We start from the raw sequence: 26,883 nt of genomic DNA on the forward strand, positions 1-26,883 counted from the left end.
AGCTTTTTCACAGCAAAGGAAACCATAAACAAGGCAAAAAGACAACCCTCAGAATGGGAGAAAATATTTGCAAATGAAGCAACTGACAAAGGATTAATCTCCAAAATTTACAAGCAGCTCATGCAGCTCAACATTAAAAAAACAAACAACCCAATCCAAAAATGGGCAGAAGACCTAAATAAACATTTCTCCAAAGAAGATATACAGATTGCTAACAGACACATGAAAGAATGCTCAACATCATTTATCGTTAGAGAAATGCAAATCAAAACTACAATAAGATATCATCTCACACCGGTCAGAATGGCCATCATCAAAAAATCTACAAACAATAAATGCTGGAGAGGGTGTGGAGAAAAGGGAACCCTCTTGCACTGTTGGTGGGAATGTAAATTGATACAGCCACTATGGAGAACAGTATGGAGGTTCCTTAAAAAACTACAAAGAGAAATACCATACGACCCAGCTATCCCACTACTGGGCATATACCCTGAGAAAACCATAATTCAAAAAGAGTCATGTACCAAAATGCTTATTGCAGCTCTATTTACAATAGCCAGGACATGGAAGCAACCAAAGTGTCCATCAACAGATGAATGGATAAAGAAGATGTGGCACATATATACAATGGAATATTACTCAGCCATAAAAAGGAACGAAACTGAGTTATTTGTAGTGAGGTAGATGGACCTAGAGACTGTCATACAGAGTGAAGTAAGTCAGAAAGAGAAAAACAAATACCGTATGCTAACACATATATATGGAATCTAAAAAAAAAAATGGTCATGAAGAATCTAGGGGCAAGATGGGAATAAAGATGCAGACCTACTAGAGAATGGACTTGAGGATACGGGGAGGGGGAAGGGTAAGCTGGGACAAAGTGAGAGAGTGCCATGGACATATATACACTACCAAACGTAAAATAGATAGCTAGTGGGAAGCAGCTGCATAGCACAGGAGATCAGCTCGGTGCTTTGTGACCACCTAGAGGGGTGGGATAGGGAGGATGGGAGGGAGGGATATGCAAGAGGGAAGAGATATGGGGACATATGTATATGTATAACTGATTCACTTTGTTATAAAGCAGAAACTAATACACCATTGTAAAACAATTATACTCCAATAAAGATGTTAAAAAAATAATAAAATTACTCGTTAAATACTGTTGTACCCAACCTTCCCCAGACCTCTGCCCCTCATATTACTGAAGATCTAAAGATTAACAGTCTACATTAGAAAGTCAATATACTATTATAATATTGGTTTATAATATTTGTCTATATTTGTCAATATATTTGTTATAATATTAATAGAATATTTCTATCTAAGTAGAAGATAAAATTAACTTTCCATAAATAAAATTAGGTGCTAAACTTTGATATTACTGAAGCCATGGTTATTATTGGGAGCATGTGTGGACAGCATAAATGGGTATAATAAGTCCCAATACCACAAGGGAGTAATCAGAGAGGTGTCCTGGGAGCCACAGTGGTTGAAGGTCACAGCCAGATGATAACCTCAACCTTAAGGCAAAAAGGACTGCAGAAAAGTGAGAAAGGAGATGAACTGGAGCAAATAGAGAAAACCACAAGAAAAGGTAGGTCCTGAAAAATGAATATAATTAGATGCACAGAGGCAAAAAGTTGGCATTCTAAGCAGTGGTGTAGCACGTATGACTGATGGAAAAGTCAATACGAGTAAGCAAAGAGCACCATGTGTCATCCTACAGGATGCACTGAGAGGGCACAGCATCACTTGTATGGATTCCTGACAAAATACCGGCATAACCTGAATTTAATCATGAAGAAAGACACTCTTCAAGAGAGTGAACTAAATATAGAGATCATGACAGACAAAAAAGAGAAAGTATCTGTTCCAAAATAAAGGAGACTAGGGAAAGGTAACAATAAGTGGAGATTCTGTATGGGTCCCTGATCCATAAAAGAACATAAGTGGGGACTTCCCTGGCGGTCCAGTGGTTAAGACTCTATGCTTCCACTGCAGGGGGCGCGGGTTCGATCCCTGGTCGGAGAACTAAGGTCCCGCATGCCATGTGGTGCGACCAGACCATTAAAAAAAAAAAAAAAAAAAACCAATGTAAGTGGGACTATTAATGAAATTTGAATTATGTGTGTAGCAGAGTTAACAGTATTGTATCTGCTAATTTCGTAGTTTTCATCATTACTGCTGTGGTTACGCATGAGGTTAATAACCAGGGAAGCTGAGAGAGGGGTACATAGGAATTCTTTGTACAATTTCTGCAACCTTTCTACTTGGACATATTTCAAAATGAAACATTTAATGAAATTTTTAATATTAAATTTTTTAAAAGGAGGTGGCCCACCTTAGCAAGCCTCACATAGATTTGGGGAAATTAAAGCGTGATACGTTGGGCAGGTACACCAAATTAGAAACGTCCTTGAAAACCAACTATGGGAAACTGAGCTTATACAAGCCATAACAGAGGCACTGTAGATTGACAGTGCCTTGTAAAACAAGCTGTGTGTGTGGAAATGTTAGTACAAATAGAGAAAATGAGGATATTAATAAAGCTATCCAGCTATAGAAGAAGTGCAGCTGCATTTGGTGTTGTTTTTGTGACCTCCTGATCTATCTGGATGAATTGAAGCGAGTTCTGACTATCCAATGACATGAAGATGTGAAGACACAAATTTAGTATCTGTGTTTGCATGCCCATCAGCTTTTTGCAAGAGACTCTTAACCACTGAACAAAAACCAATAACACATCAAACTGTCTAAATATAAATACACCATCAAGTTAGAATCAGCAAATATCTTACATGTGTCCTGGAGACTTCTCACACTAACTTTTACAGATAAGATACGATTTTAAGATTTCAAATGTTTTTATAAGTGTAATTGTTTCAGATCGTTTTGTCTTATCACTGAAAAGTAAAAAAAAAAAAAAATTTTAACCAATATTTTTAACTGAATAGCTATACTAGGGTGACACAAAAATTCCTGGACCCATTGCAACTCAAATGCATGCTAATTCTTTTTCTTTGATAATTAGTTATTTTGAAAATCCCACATTTCCAGTACTTGGAATGAGACACAATGAGGCACAATGAGACAAATTAGATTTCTTTTCAAAATCATTTGCAAACATATAGCACAAAAGCAAAGACATGATAAGGCAACCATCATATTCCTTACACCAGGGGTCCCCAACCTTAGCAAGAGCTGGCCCACCTTAGCAAGCCTCACATAGATTTGGGGAAATTAAAGCGTGATACGTTGGGCAGGTACACCAAATTAGAAACGTCCTTGAAAACCACGGATCAGTACCAGTCCACGGCCTGTTACGAACCAGGCTGCACAGCAGGAGGTGAGCAGCAGGCAAGTGAGCAAAGCATTGTTCGCATTACCTCCTGAACCATCTCCATCCTCCTCCACCCCCATGCCCCCCACCCCCGGTCCGTGGAAAAACTGTCTTCCACGAAACTGGTCCCTGGTACCAAAAAGGTTGGGGACCACTGCCTTACACAATTTTGATGTTAGCCTCATTACATTTTCCTGTCTCATTTAATGTAACAGAAAACCTTTTAGGAGATGGATATCATTTCACAATGTGCATCAGTATACTTAGTGTATATGCTAAAATTCAACCACACTTGTAACATACCTTGTGTAATCTCTGCAATTACTCTTCAGGGTTATTTTTCCTCATGTACTCTCTACTGTGCAGCATTGACTAACTTAGCAAAAGTTCTCCCATCAACCATTTCACTAGCAATTGTCCACTTTTCATGTTTAAGATACTAGATTTCCTTTAGTAAATAGTTTCCAATAGATTTTCTATATGGCAAGGAGACACGAATGAACTTCATTTATATAGAGTCTAACAAGATAAACTGGCAAAATGGCAAAGAAATAATGGAATGCTTAGTTAAGGGGCATTATTTTAAAGCCGTTCTCCATCAGCATGTCGAGAATTTAAAAGAGAAAAAAAGAATCACCCAACAAAACCAATTATGTGTAAGTAGAAAAAGAACATATTAATTTCCACAGTCAATTGTAAAATCACCATTATTTTATGAACCACTGAGAAAGAAAAAACTGCCAATTAAACTGACAGAACATTTAGAATTTTTATTTCATTCTTATTGAAAGGAAAATATTAGATTTAATCAGATGTGGATATTATATATCACCTTTATATATACATTATAACAAAATGTAAGCAAAATTAGTTAAGCAATTCCTCAAACTCTTTTACTTTCAGAATCTAATTCTGCCCGCTCACTTTTTGACTTAAAATTGTCAGTGTACATGTTCTCTACAGAATATCATTTTCTGTGTCACCAAGCACATCGGTGATGCAGCACTTTTTAAATGAATCCATTAAGAAATTAAAAGATAGGTAAGGGCTTTCAAGCTACCTTGATATTGATTTAATAGCTCCTCACGGGTAATACTGTATTTATGGAAACTGAGGGACTAAAGATACAAAAATGTGATGTAGAAAATATCTATAATAATACTTTAATGTTTTAAAGTCATTGACTCAATATAAGGTACTGTATTTCATTGATTCTAATACGTCCTTTACCCCTCACATTTTAACATCTCTGAAACTGGAATATGGCTTAAAAATCAATAGCATCTTGCAATCATCTTATCCAGTGGCCACTATTACCTACTCAGGCACAAATCTCAAAATAGTCAACTAGTACCAGTACCTACAGAATGGGTATTCACAGCTTAGAATGAAATTTCAGAGATGCCAGAGAACTACTCTTTTAACAATTAGGTTCTAAGTGGTTGTGATTGGGTAGAAGGGTGGAGAAAGTGGAGAATCATAGTTCAGTGATCTTTTAGAAGCAGGAATCAAAAACAGGCTGTTTTAAATACTGAGTTAGCTCATTCACAGCAGCACTATTTATAATAGCCAAGATATGGAAGCAACCTAAATGTCCATCAACAGATGAATGGATAAAAAAAGTATGGTATATATATATATACAATGGAATATTACTCAGTCACAAAAAAAGAATGAAATAATGTCATTTGCAGCAGCTTGGATAGACCTAGAGATTATCTAGGTGAAGTAAGCTAGACAGAGATAAATATCATATGATATTGCTTATATGAGGAATCTAATCCAAAAAAAAAAAAGATACAAATAAACTTATTTCCAAAACAGAAAGAGACTCAGAGACATAGAAAACAGACTTATGGTTACCAAAGGGAAAAGGAGAGTGGGGGGAGGGATAAATTAGGAGTTTGGGATTAACATGTACACACTACTATATATAAAATAACCAACAAGGACCTACTGTATAGCACAGGAAACTATACTCAATATTTTGTAATAACCTATAAGGGAAGCGAATCTGAAGAATATATATTTATATACACTTAATATAACGTAATATAATATATAAAACTAAATCACTGTGCTGTACACCTGAAACTAACATGATATTGTAAATACGTCAATAAATAAATAAATAAATATCAATACAATTCCCAAACATTAGCTCTTATCCACTGACTTCCTAAATGCAAAGAATGGACAGAAAAAAAATCACTGGAACACACCAACAAAAAACAATACTTCTAAGAATAAGAAAGACACATTGGAACTATGTGATACATCTATCAGACTGCAAGATTCACCCTTGCGTATGTAACACTGAAGAGTAGCTACAGACTTTGAACTACGATCCAATCAGGAAAACAAACTTCTCTAGAGGAATTTAATTCAGGGACTCTGTTAGGAAGATGTTGGAAATGCTGCTGTAGCAAATGGTGAAATAATGCAACTCAGAGATCAGGAAACAGATACCACCTCTGGGCTGGACCCAGTCACCCACAAGAGCCACTAACTGTGCTGGAACCACCCTGTGCTGCTGCTGAGCAGGACAGTCCCCACAAAAGGCCCGTCAAGGCTGCCGACATCAAGGCTGCAGAACGAGAACAGAGTCTCGTCAATGCCACGACTGGAGACGCCTCCAAAACTACAATGGCCTCCTTCCTCTCCACCTTCATCCCACCTTCTAAACAAGCGCACGTACTGTCCATTGACAGACTCTCGCTGAAACTCAGATCGCCAGGACGTCAAGAAAATACAGTTTACTAATTTCCAACCCCTTTCCAAGTACTACAGAGGAGAACAGAGAACGACAAGTATGGAGATGAGAGCCATCTGATAAATATGCAACAGGCTTACCTTATAAATAGTATTAAGAGAAGAAAAAGTCACCTTTGATAAGAAATAAAGGAAACCACAATATAGTAATAACAACAAAAAAAGCTACTACTTATCAAGCCCTTTCTACAAACCAGACACTGTTTCAAGCAGCTTTTTTTTTTTTTTGGCTGCGACATGCGACATGCGGAATCGAACCATGCCCCCTGCAGTGGAAGCACGGAGTCTTAACCACTGGACCAGGGAAGTCCCTGTTTCAAGCATCTTAAATGTATCATCTCCTTTCATCCTCACAATCAACATGATTGATATTAGATTTATCCCAATTCTACAGATAAGAAAACTCAGGCACAGAGATATTAAGCAACTTGGTAAAGTTATAAAATAATAAGTGGTAACTTTGGAATCCAAGCTGACAGCCACTATGTTACACTGTGCAGAAATCTGCCCAAAGTGGATTTCCATAGAAATATTAAATTTGAACACGTATCAAGCTTGACCTTCACCATAAGCCTTAAAAATCATAGCAACAACTACATATTTTAAGAAAGAGGATGTTATGTTTGTCATATTTTTAAAAAATTGACAATGAAATCCTAAGAATAAATAAATGCTGTTTTTCCTGAGACCAATCAACTATTAAATCTAGAATTCTCTCACTCACCTGCAGCAAATCACTCCCATTTTCTCAAATTTATACACTAATTGGGCTTTTTATTCGATAAATCAAATATTCTTTAAAATCTCCACATACATATCAACCCAGTACCTGCCTCTGTGAATGACTGTATGTCACCCCTCTGTTAGAAATCTATATTTTTCTTTTACATAAATTCCTTTATAACAAATCATGGATTAAAACTACCAAATTACTAAGGATGCTGGGCATACTTATACGGGCGGAAACTATAATCTGCAGTCCAGCGATTTAAGAAAGACAAATATCATTTATTTAATAATCATTTCATACCCCAAGACATACTCAGTGCTTGACATAAAGATAAATTAGGTAGAATCCATAAATTCAAGGACAACATTGAAAGATGCTGAAAGAATAAAGAAAATATTAATGGATGTTTCAAATTGAGAAAAATTCCCCAACTGTAACTTTTACAACCTGAGAACTCTATTTCTATCTGTGAAAAGTGAATATATACAAAAATTCCTAAATAACCTAGTGGCCTTAAGAGTTTAACGTTTCCTACTTATCTAACCTATTAGCATGGGCAGACCTCAGTTTACACAGCTTCAACTTTTGCTCAACACACACTTATATATATTGAAAATGAAAAACCTGGGAATTCCCAGGTGGTCCAGTGGTTAGGACTCTGTACTTTCACTGCCGAGGGCCCGGGTTCAATCCCCTGGTCGGGGAACTAAGACCTCATAAGCCACATGGCGTGGCCAAAAAAAAAAAAAAAAAAGAAAAACCCAGAAGGGCTTTTTGTGTGCCTTTTACTCCAAATTTGAAATTCTGTAGGTCAACTATGAAAACGTCAGCTCAAAACATCCCTATATGTTAGTCAATAGTTCAGTTTTGACAACGTTAATAATATCATTAATAATATCATGACAATGGATAGCAATGTTTCTATACTACTATTATATTTGCCCTCAATATTTTGTAAGTAAAAAACAGAAAAACAAACACACTTATGCCACCAAAGAAAATACTGTAAAACTGAGATCAACAAAGAAATCATTTGGTACGCTGCACACAAATTTTTCACCTCACTTGGATGCTTGATGCATTTAAGTCACTTGAATTGTTCAATTCAGAAAGAAAAAAAATGAAAGAGACATATATATAATGCTGGTAACTATGTCACTGACAACTATATCTAAAAGGTGAGGTTCAAACTGGAATTTTTATATTTCCTCTCTTGATAAAGAACTCTATTAAATGTAAGTCAATCTTTGACTTTCAGACATCTGATTTGGTTCACATTTTGAGAAACACATTAGGAACCACCTGTAATTAAGAAGTAGAGGACTCTGGCTTGGTTTAACATGATACAATGTGCATCCAAATATGCTGGGATATGTTATAAATCCTAAATAATCTTCGTAAGAATCCCTGACAGGCTAAAAACATTCCACAGTGGCCCTCATGTTACCATGTACCTAGCAACTATTCCTTCTCACCTTCTTATAAAATCTGAATTGTCCAACCAACAGATACAAAAATCACAAGAATGATTCCTCTCCCTTCTGGAAACCATTTTGGACCAATTATTCCTGAAACTGGTTGCTCGTTGGCTGCCCTCTCTTGCTAAATCTCTAAGAAATCCTATACCCCGCTCTCTCTCCTGAATCAGAACACTCTTTCTGAGTGTGCTCATGGCTCAACATTCTAAATAAAGGCTTAGGCTTATGGTGTTCATATTAAAATAAATTACTGAAGCTTTGTAAATAATAACTATAGAAACATCTTTTAATATGCTACTATCATTTATTAAGCATTTGTTATGTGTCAGGCATTATTCTAAATATTTTATAGGTTTTAAAATATTTAATCAAATGATACTGTGAAGAAAAGTTTATGCTACTAAATTTGAAAATCCAGAGAGAATATATGATATTACAAAAAGATATAGATGACCAATATTTACTCAAGAATAGAATAGATAGTAGACCAACAACAGAAACGATACTGAAAAGGAAGTAAAAGATGTCCCGCACCAGAAACAGACAGTTTTATAAGTAAATTATCTTAAACCTTATAGAACAGATAATACCTAGTTATTCAATCCGGTCTGAAGCACAGAAAAAGAAAGCAGCCCAGTTCATTCTACAAGGAAGGATAAACTACAGACCAATATTACATATAAATATATATTCATGTTCACACATACAAGAAAGAAAACTATGGTCTAACTTTATTTATGAACATAAAGGTCTTTTTTAAAATCTTCTAATTGAATCCAGCAATAAGTTGAAAGAGTAATGCATCATGATCAAGTAGAATTTATCCCAGGAATACAAGAATTACTCAACATTAGGAAATATGTTAATGAAATTCACATCATCAAGACATGAAAGAAGAAAGACCACATAATCCTCTCATCAGACAGCTAAAAAGAATTTGATAAAATTCAACACCTTGTGAGAAATGGGAGGAAGGGGCCCGTGACTTAGAAATAAAGAGTACCGAATGGGTTCCAAGTTAAGAAAGGATGAGACATTTAAGAAGTACAAACTATTATGTATAAAATAAGCTGCAAGGATATATTGCACAGCACAGGGAATATAGTCAATATTTTATAACTTTAGACTGTGAATCACTATACTGTACATCTGCAACTTATATAATATTGTATATCAACTATACTTCAATAAAATTTTTTAAAAGGATGAGACAGTTCTAATAAAGAAAAAAGAAATGTCTCATCAATTATTGGGAAAAAAAAGAACTATAACTATCATTAGCTATAGAGGATAAGATTTTCTGCCTAGAACATCTAAGATAACTAACTGAAATATCATTAGAGAATTGAATAAGGTCTCCAAATGCCAATACTAACATACAAAATCAATAGCTTTCTATATACCAGTAATAACCAATTAGAAATATGTAATGGAAAAATATCCTACCTGTAATAGCAAAAAAAAATATATATATATATATATATATATATATATGAAAAACCTAGTAATAACCCTAACAACAAAATGTGCCAAACCTAATGGAAATATCTACACAATTTATTCATGAACATAAAAAGTGTGAATAAATGGAGACAACCATGTTCTTGGAAAAGAAGAATCATTAGAGTTAAGATGTAAAGAATAGGGAAAAAAATGTTCTAATGTTTTCTGCCCACTTAAAAAAAAAAACTTTAGGGACTTCCCTGGTGGCACAGTGGTTAGGGATCCGCCTACCAATGCAGGGGACCTGGGTTCGAGCCCTGGTCTGGGAAGATCCCAGATGCCGCAGAGCAGCTAAGCCCATGCGCCACAACTACTGAGCCTGTGCACTAGAGCACTAGAGCCCGTTCTCTGCAACAAGAGAAGCCACCTCAATGAGAAGCCTGTGCACCACAACTAAGAGTTGTCCCCACTCGCCACAACTACAAAAAGCCCACACAGCAATGAAGACCCAACACAGCCAAAAATAAATAAATTTATTAAAAAAAATTTTTTTAAACTATGTATATTTTTCCAAATAATTTATCTTTGGAAACAAACATAAATATTTCCAAATAATAGGATAAATGCTGCTCTCAATGACAACCAGCCTATGGGTATAGATGTAATTGTGACATTTACCAAAAGGTAACATTAAACTGTTGAGATCCAGTTCTTTCAAGGAGGACTTCTAATAAACAGACTAATAAGACACTTTTTATAACAGAATACAGAAAAAAAAGTTTGAAAAATATAAGAATAGGCAAAATTCTGATACACAAGAGAATAAAAATGCAAGGGTTTTATTCTTAGTATCCCCAACTTAAATGTCTTACAAAAATTTCAGCTTTCAGGCTATAAATAGTTACCTATTGAGTCTTGTCTCCCCACAATATCTGTGTCAGTAATACGTGATCCTTCTAATTTTTCACTAGCTGCCATTTGGAGACTTGCAGTGTCTGCCTTAATCAATTATTTATTACTTGGAGCTTAATCAAAGAATATAAGAGGCTTACAGAAAATAAGAATAAAATTAAGAAATATAGGTTTTAAAGTTTATAATACAAAAAACAGAGGCTTATAATTTTCTCCTTCCACATGCCCATATATATATATATATAGGGATGTTTACCTCAACACTGTTTAGAATGGGCAGAAATTTAGAGACAACTTGACAATCCATAATAGGAGAAAAAATAAATTATGGTACACCCCAAGAAACTTTATAAGGTAAAAATCAGCTAAATTTTTGTGAACTGACACTGAAAATGTATCCAAAATAAATTGGTAAGAAAAGCAAGTTACAGAATGGTTATAACATGCTTATTTTTATTATTTGTGTATATATGTTCGATATATTCACATATTTGTATAAATGTAAATGCATGGAAAAAGATTTTCAAAGTTGCAGAACAATGTTTATAGTATGATCTTACATAACTCTGTTTATATGTAAGTGTGTTCTATACATTCACATATATATAAAGATAAATGCATAGAAAAAGGTCTGAGGAAGGGAGTTGGGTAGGAGCTGGGTAGTTGGGTAGGGAAAAAGGAACTTTCACTTTTTATTCTATACACATTCTATAGCTTTGTGATAATTGAACTTTTTACAAAGAGTGCATGATTCATGATATTAAATTTTATTAAACACAACCAAAAAAAAATACATCACTCTTTATCATGTAGTATAAACTCAGGCATTAAGAATATATCCAGTTGGATTAAGCCAATGATGAAAAATAGACATCTGTTTAATGTCCAAAATTATCCTGAAAAGTGAATGAACAGGGCTTCCCTAGTGGCGCAGTCGTTAAGAATCTGCCTGTCAATGCAGGGGACACAGGTTCGAGCCCTGGTCCAGGAAGATCCCACATGCCACGGAGCAACTAAGCCCGTGCGCCGCAACTACTGAGCCTGTGCTCTAGAGCCCGCGAGCCACAACTACTGAACCCGTGTGCCACAACTACTGAAGCCCACGTGCCTAGAGCCCGTGCTCCGCAACAAGAGAAGCCACCGCAATGATAAGCCTGTGCACCTCAATGAAGAGTAGCCCCCGCTTGCTGCAATTAGAGAAAGCCCATGCGCAGCAACGAAGACCCAACACAACCAAAAATAAATAAATTAAATAAATAAATTTTAAAAAAGAAGTGAATTAACAATATAAAGAATGTGCCAGAGTATAAGAAAATTCCATAGGGTTCTATTCCATGAATATTTCAACTTATCAGGTCAATCACAGAAGATATATAAACAAATTCAAAGGTAATCTTGCACTTCAAGTTGCAAACCTGCTGATTCTTCCTGCTACTCAATACTAGATCAAGGCCTTCTCACCACAAAATAGAATAATAATCTATTCACTGCATTCCATGCCCATTTTAAATTTACAATAAGTGCTGCTCCAGAAGGTTAAGACTGAAGTCTATGTGAACAATTCATACAGTAGAAACAAATATGAAATTAAAAAACATGAAAGGTAAAAGGTCACTTATAATCAAATAAATGAAAACTGAAATAAATTGACAGTAATAAAATGTTTAAACTTGTAGATTAAAGTCTAGCCGTATGTACAACAAAAAGTCAACAGTAGTCAGGGGATGGATTTATGAGCTCCTTCTATCATCGCTTTTGTACTTTTCAGGAGTTTCAACAAACACATATGAAAGCTTGAAAAATAGCCATAATCCTTTAACCTGTATCCACACCCTTTGCACTGTGACTTTGCAGTTGTTCCCATGAAGAGATGGAATCTCTTTGCCCTCCTTCTGAACTTGAGCTGGTGTTGTGACTTGCTTCAGCCAACACACTCTAGCAGAAGAGACTGTGTGCCAGCTCCTAGCCTATGACTCGAGAGCCTTGCATGCTTGTGCTTGGTCCCTTGTGACATCTGCTTCTACCGTGTGAACAAGTCCAAGCTAACCTGCTGGAGGATGAGAGACAGGAAGACCAAAGATCACCCACCACAGCTCCAGATACATGAGATAGCCCAACTAAGATCAGCAAATCCAACCCACACTTGACTTGCAACTCATGGCAGACCTATGATGGAGCCCAGGTGAAACCTGAACTATCCAGGTGAGTTCAGCCTGTATCACTGGCCTGTACATGAGCTGTACAGAAAGTTGACTTAAGCCAGTAAGTGGCTCGTTAAGCATCAAAGCTTGCCAGTAGAGCGTGCAATACCTTTATAATGAGAAAAATTAATTTTTAAGGAAGTAATGTGAGGCATTGCTAACCACTTAACTATAATGTTGTTTACACTGAAATATTAAAATATCTTATTTTCAATAGGTATATATCTTTTTAATTGAAAAAAAAGAAGAAAACTAAAGTACCTCAACAGGGTAATTAAATTCCTTTTTTTCAATAGGTGTATATCTTTTTAATTGAAAAAAAAAAAGAAAACTAAAGTACCTCAACAGGGTAATTAAATTCCTTTGGAGTTCCAAGTTGCATTTAGCAAACCTTAATGCTGCCGTCATATATACAGTTAAATAGCTGATATAAAAATAGATATTTTCATCACATGTTAAAGAAATGATAGAACTAAGTTATCCTTGGAAGGCACATCCACCACCAGCAGCGCTGACTGAGAACTTTCACTGTGCCAGTATCGTTACATCTACTCATTTCATCTTTAAATCAACTTGATAAGATAGGTATTATCATTCTCCTCATTGTACAGCTGAGCAAACTAAAACAGAGAGGTTAAGCAGCTTGCCAAAAGTCACCTAACTAGTAAGTGGTGGAGTCAGTACTTCCAACTCAGTCAGACTGGTTCCAAAATCTACAATCTTAACCATTTTAATTGACGGCCCCAAGAATCGACAGTCTGGGAAAAAGAGAAACCAGACTGACCACCTAATGTGTCTGAACATAAAGAAAACACGAGATTATGTTGAGGAGATTAAGAACTATATTAGTAACGGAAACATGAGAAATCAAGCAAATGAAAAGAGAAGGAAGAGAAAAAAGCATTTCAGAGAAAACAGAGTTGTATACCAAAGAGGAAATAAAAGAATGCATTTTTTTTGGCTCAGTTGTGAATCACACCAATATAGTAATAGCAATGGAACCGCTAAGTAATGATCTGATCCAAAATTACACTATAACTCTATAGAGATGTTTTTTAAAGTTTGGATATTGTGAAGAGGAGGAATGGCACATGCTGGGGGAAAGGAGTTTAATTAAAAATAGCTAAATTCTAGTAAGAAGTTAAAATAATAATGCCTAAAATTGTAAAAAGCAGTGTAAGCAAATTAGTTATAAATATGATGATATATTACAAGAAACTACCAGAAATGATTGCCTGTGGGGAGAGAAGCATGGATTTGGTAAAGGCTAAGGTATGGAACTACTATTTTTGGTTACATTATTTGCTTTTTTAAGTTCTGTGTATCATTTTAATTTCAAAGCTAGCAAATGTAACAAATGAATTTTCTCTCCTTACTGGATGGAACTTAATTCTTGTCAGTGAGCATGCCGTTCTAGCTTGCACAAAAATAATGTGTTAACGATGCCCACCAAAAAAAATTTAAAATAGAAAATACAAATTCGTTTTCTGTGTACACTGATACCTGGCAAAAATATTTTTAAAGTCTTCTACCATTCAAAAACTACTTAAAGCAATTTTCTTCTCTTCAGAATGTATGAATTCATATATAATTCATGTATTTGCTAAAAAAAATAAAACAGAACGAAAAAACCCTCAATATCCTTATGACCTATTTTTGCCTAAAAGAGTAGAGTAAATTCAGGAAATAAGGCAGCACAGGCTTTTAGTCTTACTTCTCACTAGAAGAACCACAGATGAAAGCCATATTTACTTCAGTATCACTGATGTCCTGAATCATTCAATTATAAAATCAAAAAGTTCAAAACACATACAGGAACAGCTTCTCCACAAGACGCCTACATCTGATAATGTCACTGACTCATTCTTTTTGAATCATAACTAGTTTGTACATTTTTGACACTGTCTAGATTGCTCTTCCTTATCTACCTTTTCTAAATATCCCTCTGCCACTTTTAAAAAGTTTAATTGCATTTACTTATTTATTTATTTTTATATTTTATTCATTTTTGGCTGCATTGGGTCTTCGCCGCTGTGCGGGCTTTCTCTAGTTGCAGCTAGCAGGGGCTACTCTTCGCTGCTGTGCGCAGGCCTCTCACTGCGGTGGCCTCTCCCGTTGCGAAGCACGGGCTCTAGGCGCGCGGGCCTCAGTAGTTGTGGCACGTGGGCTCGGTAGTTGTGGCTCGTGGGTTCCAGAGCGCAGGCTCAGCAGCTGTGGCACACGGGCCCAGTCGCTCCACAGCATGTGGGATCCTCCTGGACCAGGGCTCGAACCCGTGTCCTCTACATTGGCAGGCGGATTCCCAACCACTGAGCCACCAGGGAAGTCCCTAATTGCATTTAAATGTCATCATTAGAATAAGCGATCCAGAAGTACTATTTAGTTACGTTTTCTTTCTAAATTTAGAAGGTACAAGTTTTATATCTACTGTATATTTGAGGTAAGCAGAAACGGAATTTGAGAAAATTGCTCTGTAAAGAATGGATGATTGACCTCTTTTTACTTTCATCTTTGTAGTTTGTAAAGTGAATGGCTGAACTGAAGAAATCCTTTCTAAATGTTGTAGACTAGACATAGAGGAGAGTGACCACAGCACAGATATTTGAACATAGAACAGTATATGGGGACCAGGTCCAAAAATGAGGGGTCAGATAGGTCGAGAAGAGCTGTGACAGGGACAAATGATTTCACCCCCTCTCTCTGAAATGCAGACAGACTACATTTCTCAGCTGCCCTTGCCTCTAGCTGGGGACATAAGACTAAGTCCCTTAATGACAGCACAGAGCAAAGGCTCCCAAACCCCACCTGTGGCCACAATGTACCGTGTCATATGGTTTTTATACCTTTCTAAGAAGAAAATTAATCCTATGCCAATGGAGAAGTTAACGCAGTCAGTACATGGTCAAACTTTGGACTATATACTACAGGAGGGATTCACTGCCTTAATGAATGGCTATTGATAGCATATATTTCCATTCAATCACAAAATGGATCATTTTAATTCTGCAGGAATTTTTTTTTTTAAGTAGCGTATTTCTTGGCATGAAACTAGGACACTGGAGCAAATTGTTTCATTGATGCCCTCCACTCAACAGTGTTTAAATAGGATGTAAAATAGGGTAATCTTAGAAAGAAGGCTGCCTCTGGGGTCAGAACATCTTGGTTTAAAACCTAACTCTATCACTCATTCCTCTGTGAACAAGTTTCTTAAACTCTCTCAACTTCAGTTTCAGGATAATACCACCTGGGAGAGGTTTTGTGACAATTAAATGGAACCATCTGTGCCATACATACCCAATACCTGACTCTAGACTGTCTGGGTTTGAATCCTGTTTGTGTGGATTTGGGCAAATTGTTTAACTTCTCTAATCCTCAGGTTCCTCACGGATAAAATGGTGATAGTAACAGAATTTCTGGCAAGGCTGTTGTATTAAATGAAATAGTCCATTAGCCTATACAATATAGTGCTGTGTCTAGTACAGAAGCGTTAAAAAAAAGTGCAGGGCTTCCCTGGTGGCTCAGTGGTTGAGAGTCTGCCTGCCGATGCAGGGGACACGGGTTTGTGCCCCGGTCCGGGAAGATCCCACATGAGCCATGGCCGCTGAGCCTGCGCGTCCGGAGCCTATGCTCCGAAACGGGAGAGGCCACAACAGTGAGAAGCCCGAGCTTACCGCAAAAAAAAAAAAAAAGTGCATAAACACTAGGCAAATACACAAATACACACGGATTATCTCACTTAATCCCCTCAACTTTATGAAGTAATAAGTACTATTATAAACACATGGGCATCCTGCTTTAGCATTAGGACAAAAGTAGCATTTATATCAAGCTACAAAAGGCTGCCATTTATTTTGCTAATCCAACGGGGGGGGGGGGGGGGGGACAAGATGACAGATTAGATTCGTCAAGGTTACCTGTTTTATCAGCGAAATCGACAGAAGACTGAAACACAAAGGAGGTTCAACTTATAATGAGATTAAAGAAAAGGACCTGGGGGAAACTCCTTAGTCAAATTAAGATTCAAGAAATAAGGAACCGGGCTTCCCTGGTGGCACAGTGGTTAAGAATCCACCTGCTAATGCAGGGGACACGGGTTTGAGACCTGGTCCGGGAAGATCCCACATGCCACGGAGCAACTAAGCCCATGCGCCACAACTACTGAGCCTGCGTGACACAACTACTGAAGCCCACGTGCCTAGAGCCTGTGCTCCGCAACAAGAGAAGCCACCGCAATGAGAAGCCTGCCCATGAAAAGGAAGAGTAGCCCCTGCTGGCCGCAACTAGAGAAAGCCCACACGCAACAACAAAGAGCCAACGCAGCAGAAAATAAATAAAAGAAATTTAAAAAAAAAAAAAAAAGAAAGAAGGAATCCAGAGAACCTTAGGAACTAACCTAAAGAATGGGAATGGCGAGGATTTCCACTTTGGGTGTCTATTTCTCTCCCTTCCTCTCATCCACAGCGAACATGTATGCTTGACCTTGCAGCTAGCGGGGGCTACTTCTCTTCTACTAGAGACCACCGTTTACCAAGTGGCAGGGGACGTGGCTGCAGTCCCATGTCACCCCAGACAAACCGCCCGCAGAAAGTGCAGCCTCGCCTCCACATAGAAAGTCCCAGAAGAGAAGTCAGAATAGCTGGGCTGGAGCCACATAGCCATTCCCCGAGATGATGGAGGTCAGATAAGACAGCTGGCAGCCCCTTCAGAACCAAATGGAGTGGACCCAGAACAGTGCCCATGGGAGGACTGTGCCCCACAAAGAAAATAAAGGACTTATAATAGATGCTGAAACATTAACTACTGGGAGAGACCTGCGCACACACCTCAAGCTAAAGCCTTGATAACTGTGACTCTCTATAACGGAACCAGTCCTGAACAGGATTTAGTGATATAAACGATATAGGTAAAAATTATACGCTAGGAGAAAATTCACCTTTGAGTTAGCAAGTTACCTTTTTTTGGATGCCTAATACTTTAGCTTCCTAAGGAACTCCTTACCTAGTATCCTTTAAATACTTTACTGCAGGAATCAAGGAGAGAATACAATTCCAGACTTGGGAAAATACCATCTTAATGAGGTTGCTGGAGGGGAAAATACGTAATAGCTGAGGCTTCCCTGAAATATTTCCAACTGCATCAATCTAGTTCTGATTGTAAAGAGTGGCAACTGCTAGGGAATTACTTTTCTGTCAGTAAAATTCTATTAATGAGCATTATTAGGAATCGCGCTCAACTCTTTTCCTTAGATATATTTACACTTTCTCACTGTCCCTTCATACTCAACATCTTCCCTATTTTCCTACTCTTCGTTTCTCTAGACTACATTCTGGTAAATTTTTTTGACCTTGTCTTCTAGTTTACCAGTTCTTCCTTTCTCTGTTTATAATTTCTGGTTAAACCAGAGATTTTTTTTCTTTCATTTATTATTTTTCTTTACTAAACACTCCATTCTGTTCTTCAGATTTGCTAGTCTACTGCTTATATTCTCAAGTGCCTCCTTTTTTGATGTGACGCCTACTTTTCTGCAGTGTCTATATGCTGGTTCTAATATCCGAAGTCTTGAGGGGCCTGTATGTATCTTCCTTTCCTTGTCCTTACTCAAGGGGACTCTATCTTCTTTGTGGAACTCTACCTGTAGGACTATTCTGAGGCCTGACTTGAAGTGGCTCCAGAGAGGATTTTGTTACCTCCTGACAGCTCTCTTGGGCTCCAACAACCTGGAACCACTTAAATTAAATTACCTTCTTAAGAGTTTTCACACCACACTTATGGGCACATATTGAAATTGTAGTCCTGTGTAAGGGTCATATTGTGATCGGAATTCTTAGAGATTTCTTCTTTTCTCTCCACCAGCATAAAGTCAAGACAGGTAATGTTTCTTCCTGCCACTTCCGTACTTCACACCGTGGATGTGGCACGTGGAGTCCCACCTTTAAGCAAGGGCTCCTAGTACATTCTCTACCTAAAGTAGGTCCTGGACTTTGTCTCCTGTCCCCACTGTTCCATGGAGTCATCAGAGCAAAAGCTCAATGTTTCCAGGACCAGGCAAATACCTTCTGGAAGATTTGGGCATTCGCTTCTATCCCAGGGTTCTGAGGTTCACTTATTTCAAGACTCCAGAGTCCTAACTTCCAAGCCAGCTCCGTACACATTTAAAATAAACAAACAAACAGGGGTGGGATGAATTAGGAGACGGGGATTGACATATATACACTACTATGTATAAAAGAGATAACTAATGAGAACCTACTGTATAGCACAGAGAACTCTACTCAATGCTCTGTGGTGACCTAAATGGGAAGGAAACACGAAAAAGAGGGGATATATGTATACGTAGAGCTGATTCACTTTGCTGTACAGCAGAAAGTAACACAACATTGTAAAGCAACTATACTCCAATAAAAATTAATAAAAACAAACACACACACACACACACACACACACACACACACACACACGTACACACCTTTTATTGCAGGGTATCTACCACTCCTCCATTACTACCAGACAAAGAAATCTTACTCTACACTTACTCTTGACCCCTCCCTCTTCTTTCCCCTTCTTAAATTTACTTAGACACAAATATTTCATACAATCTAACAAATTTCTAACCCATCTTTGTCTGCTAATTAAGCCCCCACCATTTCTTGGACAGGCTGTTCAAACAGCCTCCTAGCTGTTTGAAGCATCTCCTATCAAAGCAATCTTTTTCTCACACTAAGCCTTGGCAGTGGTGAGAGATGGACAGGAGTTCCAGACTGCCCCCTGGGCTCTAATCCATCCAAGCAGGTTCTAGTTTGTCCTGGCTCTGCCTTGCTTCATGTCCATCTTCCCTTCCCAACAGTCTGTCCTGCAAACTTCAAGATATAGCACCAAACACAGAAACAACAACCTTTCATGGACTATTTAGCTTCTACAACTGCATATAGTATATATAAATATAATACCTTCTAGTGTTTTGCTTCTGATCAAACCCTGACTGATAGAGCAGTATACAGAGATCTGTCTCACTTCTTTAAAGACCTGCAGCGTAATCCATCAAAAGAATGTAGTTTAATTTACTCAACCAAGCCCAAATCCCCTAGTGATGGACGAATGGGTTATTTCCAGTCCTTGTTCTTAAAAATGGTGCTATAATGAACAGTAACATTTTCTCAGATTTTATCAGTGTATCTCTGAAATAGATTCCTAAAAGTAGACTATGAGCCAAACCATATTATTCCTAAGAGTTCTATCCCCTCCTTAAAATGTGTAACTTCTGGGCTTCCCTGGTGGCGCAGTGGTTGAGAGTCCGCCTGCCGATGCAGGGGACGCGGGTTCGTGCCCCGGTCTGGGAAGATCCCACATGCCGCGGAGCGGCTGGGCCCGTGAGCCACGGTTGCTGAGCCTGCACGTCCGGAGACTGTGCTCCACAACGGAAGAGGCCACAACAGTGAGAGGCCTGCGTACCTCAAAAAAAAAATAAAAATAATTTAAAAAATATATAAAAATTAAAAAATGTGTAACTTCTTTTGGAAACCACGCAAGCAACTGTGACAGAGATTGGTAGTTGTCAATATGTGTCTCCCATCACTGTGTAACAATAAAATTTTTAGTCTTTAGCCTAGTACCCAACTACTTTTTTTTTTTTTTTTAAGATGTTGGGGGTAGGAGTTTTACTAATTATTTATTTTTGCTGTGTTGGGTCTTCGTTTCTGTGCGAGGGCTTTCTCTAGTTGTGGCAAGTGGGGGCCACTCTTCATTGCGTTGCGCGGGCCTCTCACTATCGCGGCCTCTCTTGTTGCGAAGCACAGGCTCCAGACGCGCAGGCTCAGTAGCTGTGGCTCACGGGCCTAGTTGCTCCGCGGCATGTGGGATTCTCCCAGACTAGGGCTCAAACCCATGTCCCCTGCATTAGCAGGCAGATTCTCAACCACTGCGCCACCAGGGAAGCCCCCAACTACTTTTTCAGCCTTCCTTGTGGCGAGGTGTGGCCCTGTAATTAAGTTCTGGCCAATGGGATGTAAGTAGATTTAATATGTGCAACTTCCAAGTCATTCTTTAAAGAGAAGATGACTCCCTTTCCCCTTCCACCTCCCTTTCCCCTTCCACCTCCCTCACCCCTTCCTGGTGGCTGGAATGTATATGTGATGTTGGGAGTGGAGCATCCATCTGGGACCATGTTGAAGACAATAGAGAAACCAGACAGAAGGTCCCTGGTACCTTGATGACTAAGGCACCACTGCACTGCCAACCAGGATGTTTATGTGAGAGAAAGATAAATTTCCATTGTACTTAAGGTCTTATAATGGGTTTTATTGTTAGCCTAGTTTTTTGAAATTGGATAACTCATGACTATATCTATCTATGTATTTAAGATACTATTCCATAAATAAAATGAGGACTTAAATGCATAGATTTTATAAACATTGCCTTAGGCTACTTATAAGTTAGCTTTTACGGCCTTCCTTATACTTGACCATGTCACATTTAGTTAAGATTACTGGATAATTAACCTAAATGAGCTATTATGCAATAAACACAACTCTCATTTTTACAAGGAATTATCAGCATCGTGTTTGTAATATAAGAATATACATCTATATTTATTACTCTGTGAATTTTCCCAACATGAACTTTAAAAAAAAAATTTAAATGTAAAGGTTCACATCTTTAGTCTCCTCTGTTTTGACTATTCCCAAATGTATGCTAGAAATTCAAGACGAATGAATGTCAGAAAAAAAGTCAGTCTATCTGAATGGATAATGAAAATGTGGTACATATACACAATGTAATATTACTCAGCCATAAAAAGGAACGAAATTGGGTCATTTGTAGAGACGTGGATGGACCTAGAGACTGTTACACAGAGTGAAGTAAGTCACAAAGAGAAAAAGCAAATAATGTTCATTAACGCATATATGTGGAATCTAGAAAAATGATACAGATGAACCGGTTTGCAAGGCAGAAATAGAGACACAGACGTAGAGAAAAAACATATGGACACCAAGGGGGGAAGGGGGGCATGGGATGAATTGGGAGATTGGGATTGACATATATACACTAATATGTATAAAATAGATAACTAATGAGAACCTGCTGTATAGCACAGGGAACTCCACTTCACTGTACAATAGAAACTAACACAACATTGTAAAACAACTATACCCCAATTAAAAAAAATAATAAAGTCAGTCTGTTAAGTTAGTGTTTGTGGATACTACAAGTCTTCCTATTATTACCACTTAGAAATTATCAGGCTACTCCGATCTTTTAAATGAATCGAAAGCACCTTCTTTTATTTATTGGACTCTGTCAATACAGAAACGTCTTCCACAAAGCACAATAATCCAGATTATTGAATCAAAATACGCCATTCCCTTTTACATCATTCCAAACAACTTTAATTTTGGAGTTTTCTCCACCAGTGCAAAGCAGATCTGAGAGATGAACAGATAGAGCTAGAGAAAAGGGGGCTGCACGCAGGCAGCAACTGCAGAATCAGCGTGAGAACGTTCAGAGCCCCTGTTCACATCCCCGTCCCCACAGAAGAGCAGAAACCAAAATATGGCCAGCTGCAAGATACGGATTTGAACCAGAGGCCAAGGCTAAGAAAACTATGGGTTAAAAGAAGATGTGGCACATATATCCAATGGAATATTACTCAGCCATAAAAAGAAACGAAATTGAGCTATTTGTAATGAGGTGGATAGACCTAGAGTCTGTCATACAGAGTGAAGTAAGTCAGAAAGAGAAAGACAAATACTGTATGCTAACACATATATATGGAATTTAAGAAAAAAAAATGTCATGAAGAACCTAGGGGTAAGACAGGAATAAAGACTCAGACCTACTAGAGAATGGACTTGAGGATATGGGGAGGGGGAAGGGTAAGCTGGGACAAAGTGAGAGAGTGGCATGGACATACATACACTACCAAACGTAAAATAGATAGCTAGTGGGAAGCAGCCACATAGCACAGGGAGATCAGCTCGGTGCTTTGTGACCACCTGGAGGGGTGGGATGGGAGGGTGAGAGGGAGGGAGACGCAAGAGGGAAGAGATATGGGAACTTATGTATAACTGATTCACTTTGTTATAAAGCAGAAACTAACACACCATTGTAAAGCAATTATACTCCAATAAAAAAAAAGCATCCTGAATTCTACATAAGAACCAAGAATTATAAAAAATAAATGGAGATAGTTATTGCTTTAGAACTGACGTTATGCACTGGTTCTCAAAAGTTAGTATGAGTCAGAAGCACCTGGAAGGCTGTGAAGACAGAATGAGCTGGGCCGTCCCCAGGGGTTCTGATTCAGTAGGTCTTGAACTGACTGAGGCCTGACAGCCTGCATTTCTCATTAGCTCCCACAGTGCTCCTGCTGCTGGCACAGGGATCAAGCTTGATAACCACCTGGAGAACACTCCTATAAGGATTTCAGTGGCTAACTCTTTTCCAAGCCTACTTTCTTCGGCAGAGAAATTCTCTAGCTATGAAATAAACTCTTTTTTAGTCTTTACTGGGACAAGAAAAGATTCAGTTAAGAATCCCTGAAATGACACATAAACAATCACAGGGAAAAAGCTGAAAAACTTTTGAGCCTCGATCCTCATCAGGGTCTTTCATAATCTCTCCCAGGGCCAAACCTACAACAAATTTCTCAAGCTCATTCTCTTAGCTGGAATTCTATAACATTAAACATTTCCCTCACCAATCCTGATATCAAAATCCGGAGCAAAGTGAATAGTACTTTTCCAAATGTTACTTAGTCCCCCTTTATTAAAAACTGGGAAAAAAAAAACAAACCTGTATTAATTGATTAGCTTGAATTGGTTGGCCTTACAAATATAGTACTTATAGGGTATTCATAGTAATTAGAAATCAAATAGCTACTCAGTATGTAACATTGGTGTTTTCCTTTTCACCTCAAGCTTATAAATTCTTTTGTTATTTTTTATTCCATAATGGGATATAGATAACTATAGAGTTCCCCCAAAATGTAGAGATTCAATTTAAAGTATGCTTAAATGAAGAGCAACTGGAACTCTGATAAATTTCCCGCAGAAATGCAAAATGGCATAACCACTTAGAAAAAGTCTTCAGTAGATTCTTATAACATTCAATCTGCTCTGACACATCAATTCTATTCCTGGATGTTTATCGCCAAAAACAAAAAGAAAGAAAGAAAGAAACAGTATGTTCACAAAAACACTCGTGTAAGAAAGTCTCTAGCAGCCTTGTACAAAATAGGCAAAAACTGAAAACAATGATCATTTGTCCATCAACAGGGGAAGGGATAAACTGTGATATATTCATACAATGGAAATGCTACTCAGCAATGAAAAAGGAATAAACCACTGATACAAGCAACAACATGAATGAATCTCAAAACCATTAGGCTGAGCAAAAGAAGGCAAACACAAAAGAATATATACAGCACAGTATGACTTATATGAGGGCCCAAAGCATACGCAACTAATCCATGCTGAAAGCAATCAGAAAGTGGCAATCAGAAAGTTTGGGGTAGGAAGAATGGATTGGCAGAGAAGAGGCAGGAAGGAGCTTCCTGGAGCAATGAAAGTTTTCCAGTCTTTTTTTACATAGTAGTTACATGGATGTAGAGGACTGTCAAATCTATCCAACTGAACACTTACAATCTCTGCATATGTATTTAAATGTACGTAATTCACATCACAATAAAACAAAATGTTTTAAGCCTAACTATTCGAGGAAAAGAATGGTTTGCCAAAGCACCCCGAATTTGAAATAAAATACACTTTAGGCAGAATAAACAGTTTGATGTTTAAAAGTCCATTATGGCTGATAAAGAAGCAATGATAGATGAGTGTTTACAGAATTATGATTCTGAGCTAGAAAGAGGGTGATCAAACATTTCAGTTTGCCTTAGACACTCATCCCAGTGTAGACCTGATGTTACAAAACTAATAGTGCCCCCTTCACTATCAAAGGAATCCTAATTTAGATGAAGACCTACAAGGACACTTTAGCTAAAAGGACATTTGATATTATTTAGTACCTTTTCCACTCAACCCACATCTACTTAGCATCTACTATGTAGCCAAACATAATCCCTACTTTCTGGCTACCTTTTCCACTCAACCTTTTCCACTCAACCCACATCTACTTAGCATCTACTATGTAGCCAAACATAATCCCTACTTTCTTGCTACCACTTCACATTGCTTCCCTGTTTCCAAAATTAAAATTTAAATAGCTAGATGGATTTTCTCTAAAGTTAACTTAAAATATACAGCTGAGGACAAACTAAATATAGAAGACAACAGAATTTTTTTTTCTACAGGGAAATATAAATCAAGCTTATGAAAGAAAAATTATAATTTTGAGCTATGCAAAACAAAATGTATATAGATGTTCATAAATATAAAATAAAGGAAAAATTTACCTGCTGCCCTGTAAAGTATTTTAGGTTCAAAAAATATACAAGGATTTTTATCCTCTATGCATGACAAAAGAAGTCCCTTGGCCTGGAAAGGGCTTCTGGGTATAACCACCTGCAAAAACAGATTTTTTTTTTAAGACAAGTTCAGTGAAAATGAATCCCAGTAAACTCACATATAAGGGTTGAGATTTAAATAACCAATTGTTACTAATTAAATATAGAAATCTTGTATTTTTAGACTAATTACCATTTGTCATAAAATTCACATATTGTCCAAAATGATCCCATTTGTTCCACAAATATTTATCAGATGCCCACCATATTCTGGTAATTAAGATACTGCTATTCTCTCAAGGAGTTAAACTGGCATATACATAAAAAATAAAAGGAAACCACAAAAAGCACTCATCAAAACAAAAAAGTAAATTTGTCAATATCTTCCTGTATTTACTTATAAAGAAATCTTTTCTACTAATATCCAACTGGTACTTTTCAAAGGCATGCAACTCTCTTCTCCAATTTTAAGATGCCAAAATCTCCTCCTTTCCCATGAAAAATCTGGCCTTCATTTCCTAAGTGGAAAAATAATCCACTGAACTTTATGATCCAGGTAATATAATGTGCAGTTACTGCAAAGCTAAAAGAAAAGTGTGGACGTTGCACATTTCCAGTTGGGGAAAGGGCTCAGGACCTTCTTGAGAATGAGACTGATAATGAGGAAGATGATGGTAATAACAGCAGGTAGCATACGTGTTAACTGTTGATTAATCCACTATGTGGATTAATTCATGTTCATAGCAACCCCATGAAGTAGCAATTATTATTTTCCCCAATTTAGAAATAGAGACTGAGGCTTAAAGAGAGACAAGTAGCCTGCCCAAGGTTACCTCGATTGCTAAAGCAAGGATTCTTGCCTGTTCTGACTGACCAAGCTCTTAATTTCTACACCATTTTGCCTCAAATCACAAACTCTTGTCCAGTTTAATGACTGTTAAATAACTACATAAAGATGTTATTACATAGGAAGAGTTATCATTAAAATAAACCTGAATTTATCACAAAGACTCAAATAAGATTCCTTGAAGCAAACTATATTTGGCTTTCAAAATCATTTTTATACCATTTTATTGAAGAATTTTTATTTAAAAAGTAAAATAACACAAATCTCACTATTTTCCGAAAAGAGACTGTTAAATACACTGCTCATCATAGCACACAATGTCTTTATCTTATGTTCCTATTTTAGTTTTTATTCATCTGCTTTCTTCATGTATTTATTTTTAGCCTTTTGTACTATATGTATATTCTCATTTGGGATAAAATAAAAGAGAAAGCATGGGGGGAGAGAGGTAAGGGTGAGAGAAAAGAACTGCTCTCAAAAATACTGGGTAACATCATAAACATTAAATGTGAATCAATCTTCAGCTCAAGCACAAAAATAACTGTTGCCTCAAATGTGGTTTTTGTCCCAACCTACTATTTCTAGCTTACATTGAAACATTATGCAACCCCTACTTAACTACAAAATTTTACAACTTTGATCTGGTAGAAAAAACAATAAAACATAGACATATTTACAAATGACTCATGTTATCAAAAAC

General features: G+C 37.3%; 1 protein-coding gene across 8 annotated transcripts in view; it reads right to left on the minus strand.

Annotated features, from left to right (window-relative positions):
• Positions 1-26,883, minus strand: part of BCKDHB (branched chain keto acid dehydrogenase E1 subunit beta) — a 287,874-nt gene that overhangs the window by 212,538 nt on the left and 48,453 nt on the right. For all 8 annotated transcript variants that reach the window (XR_007470535.1, XM_033428571.2, XM_033428572.2 and 5 more), the window contains exon 6: positions 25,286-25,394. Coding sequence is in view for 7 of the 8 variants with exons in the window: in XM_033428571.2 (XP_033284462.1) it covers positions 25,286-25,394 (109 nt within the window). In the remaining variant the exon portion in view is untranslated. The remainder of the gene's footprint in view (positions 1-25,285; positions 25,395-26,883) is intronic.

The sequence above is a fragment of the Orcinus orca genome, chromosome 12, assembly GCF_937001465.1.
Source record: "Orcinus orca chromosome 12, mOrcOrc1.1, whole genome shotgun sequence".
In the NCBI taxonomy this organism is placed as follows: domain Eukaryota; kingdom Metazoa; phylum Chordata; class Mammalia; order Artiodactyla; family Delphinidae; genus Orcinus; species Orcinus orca.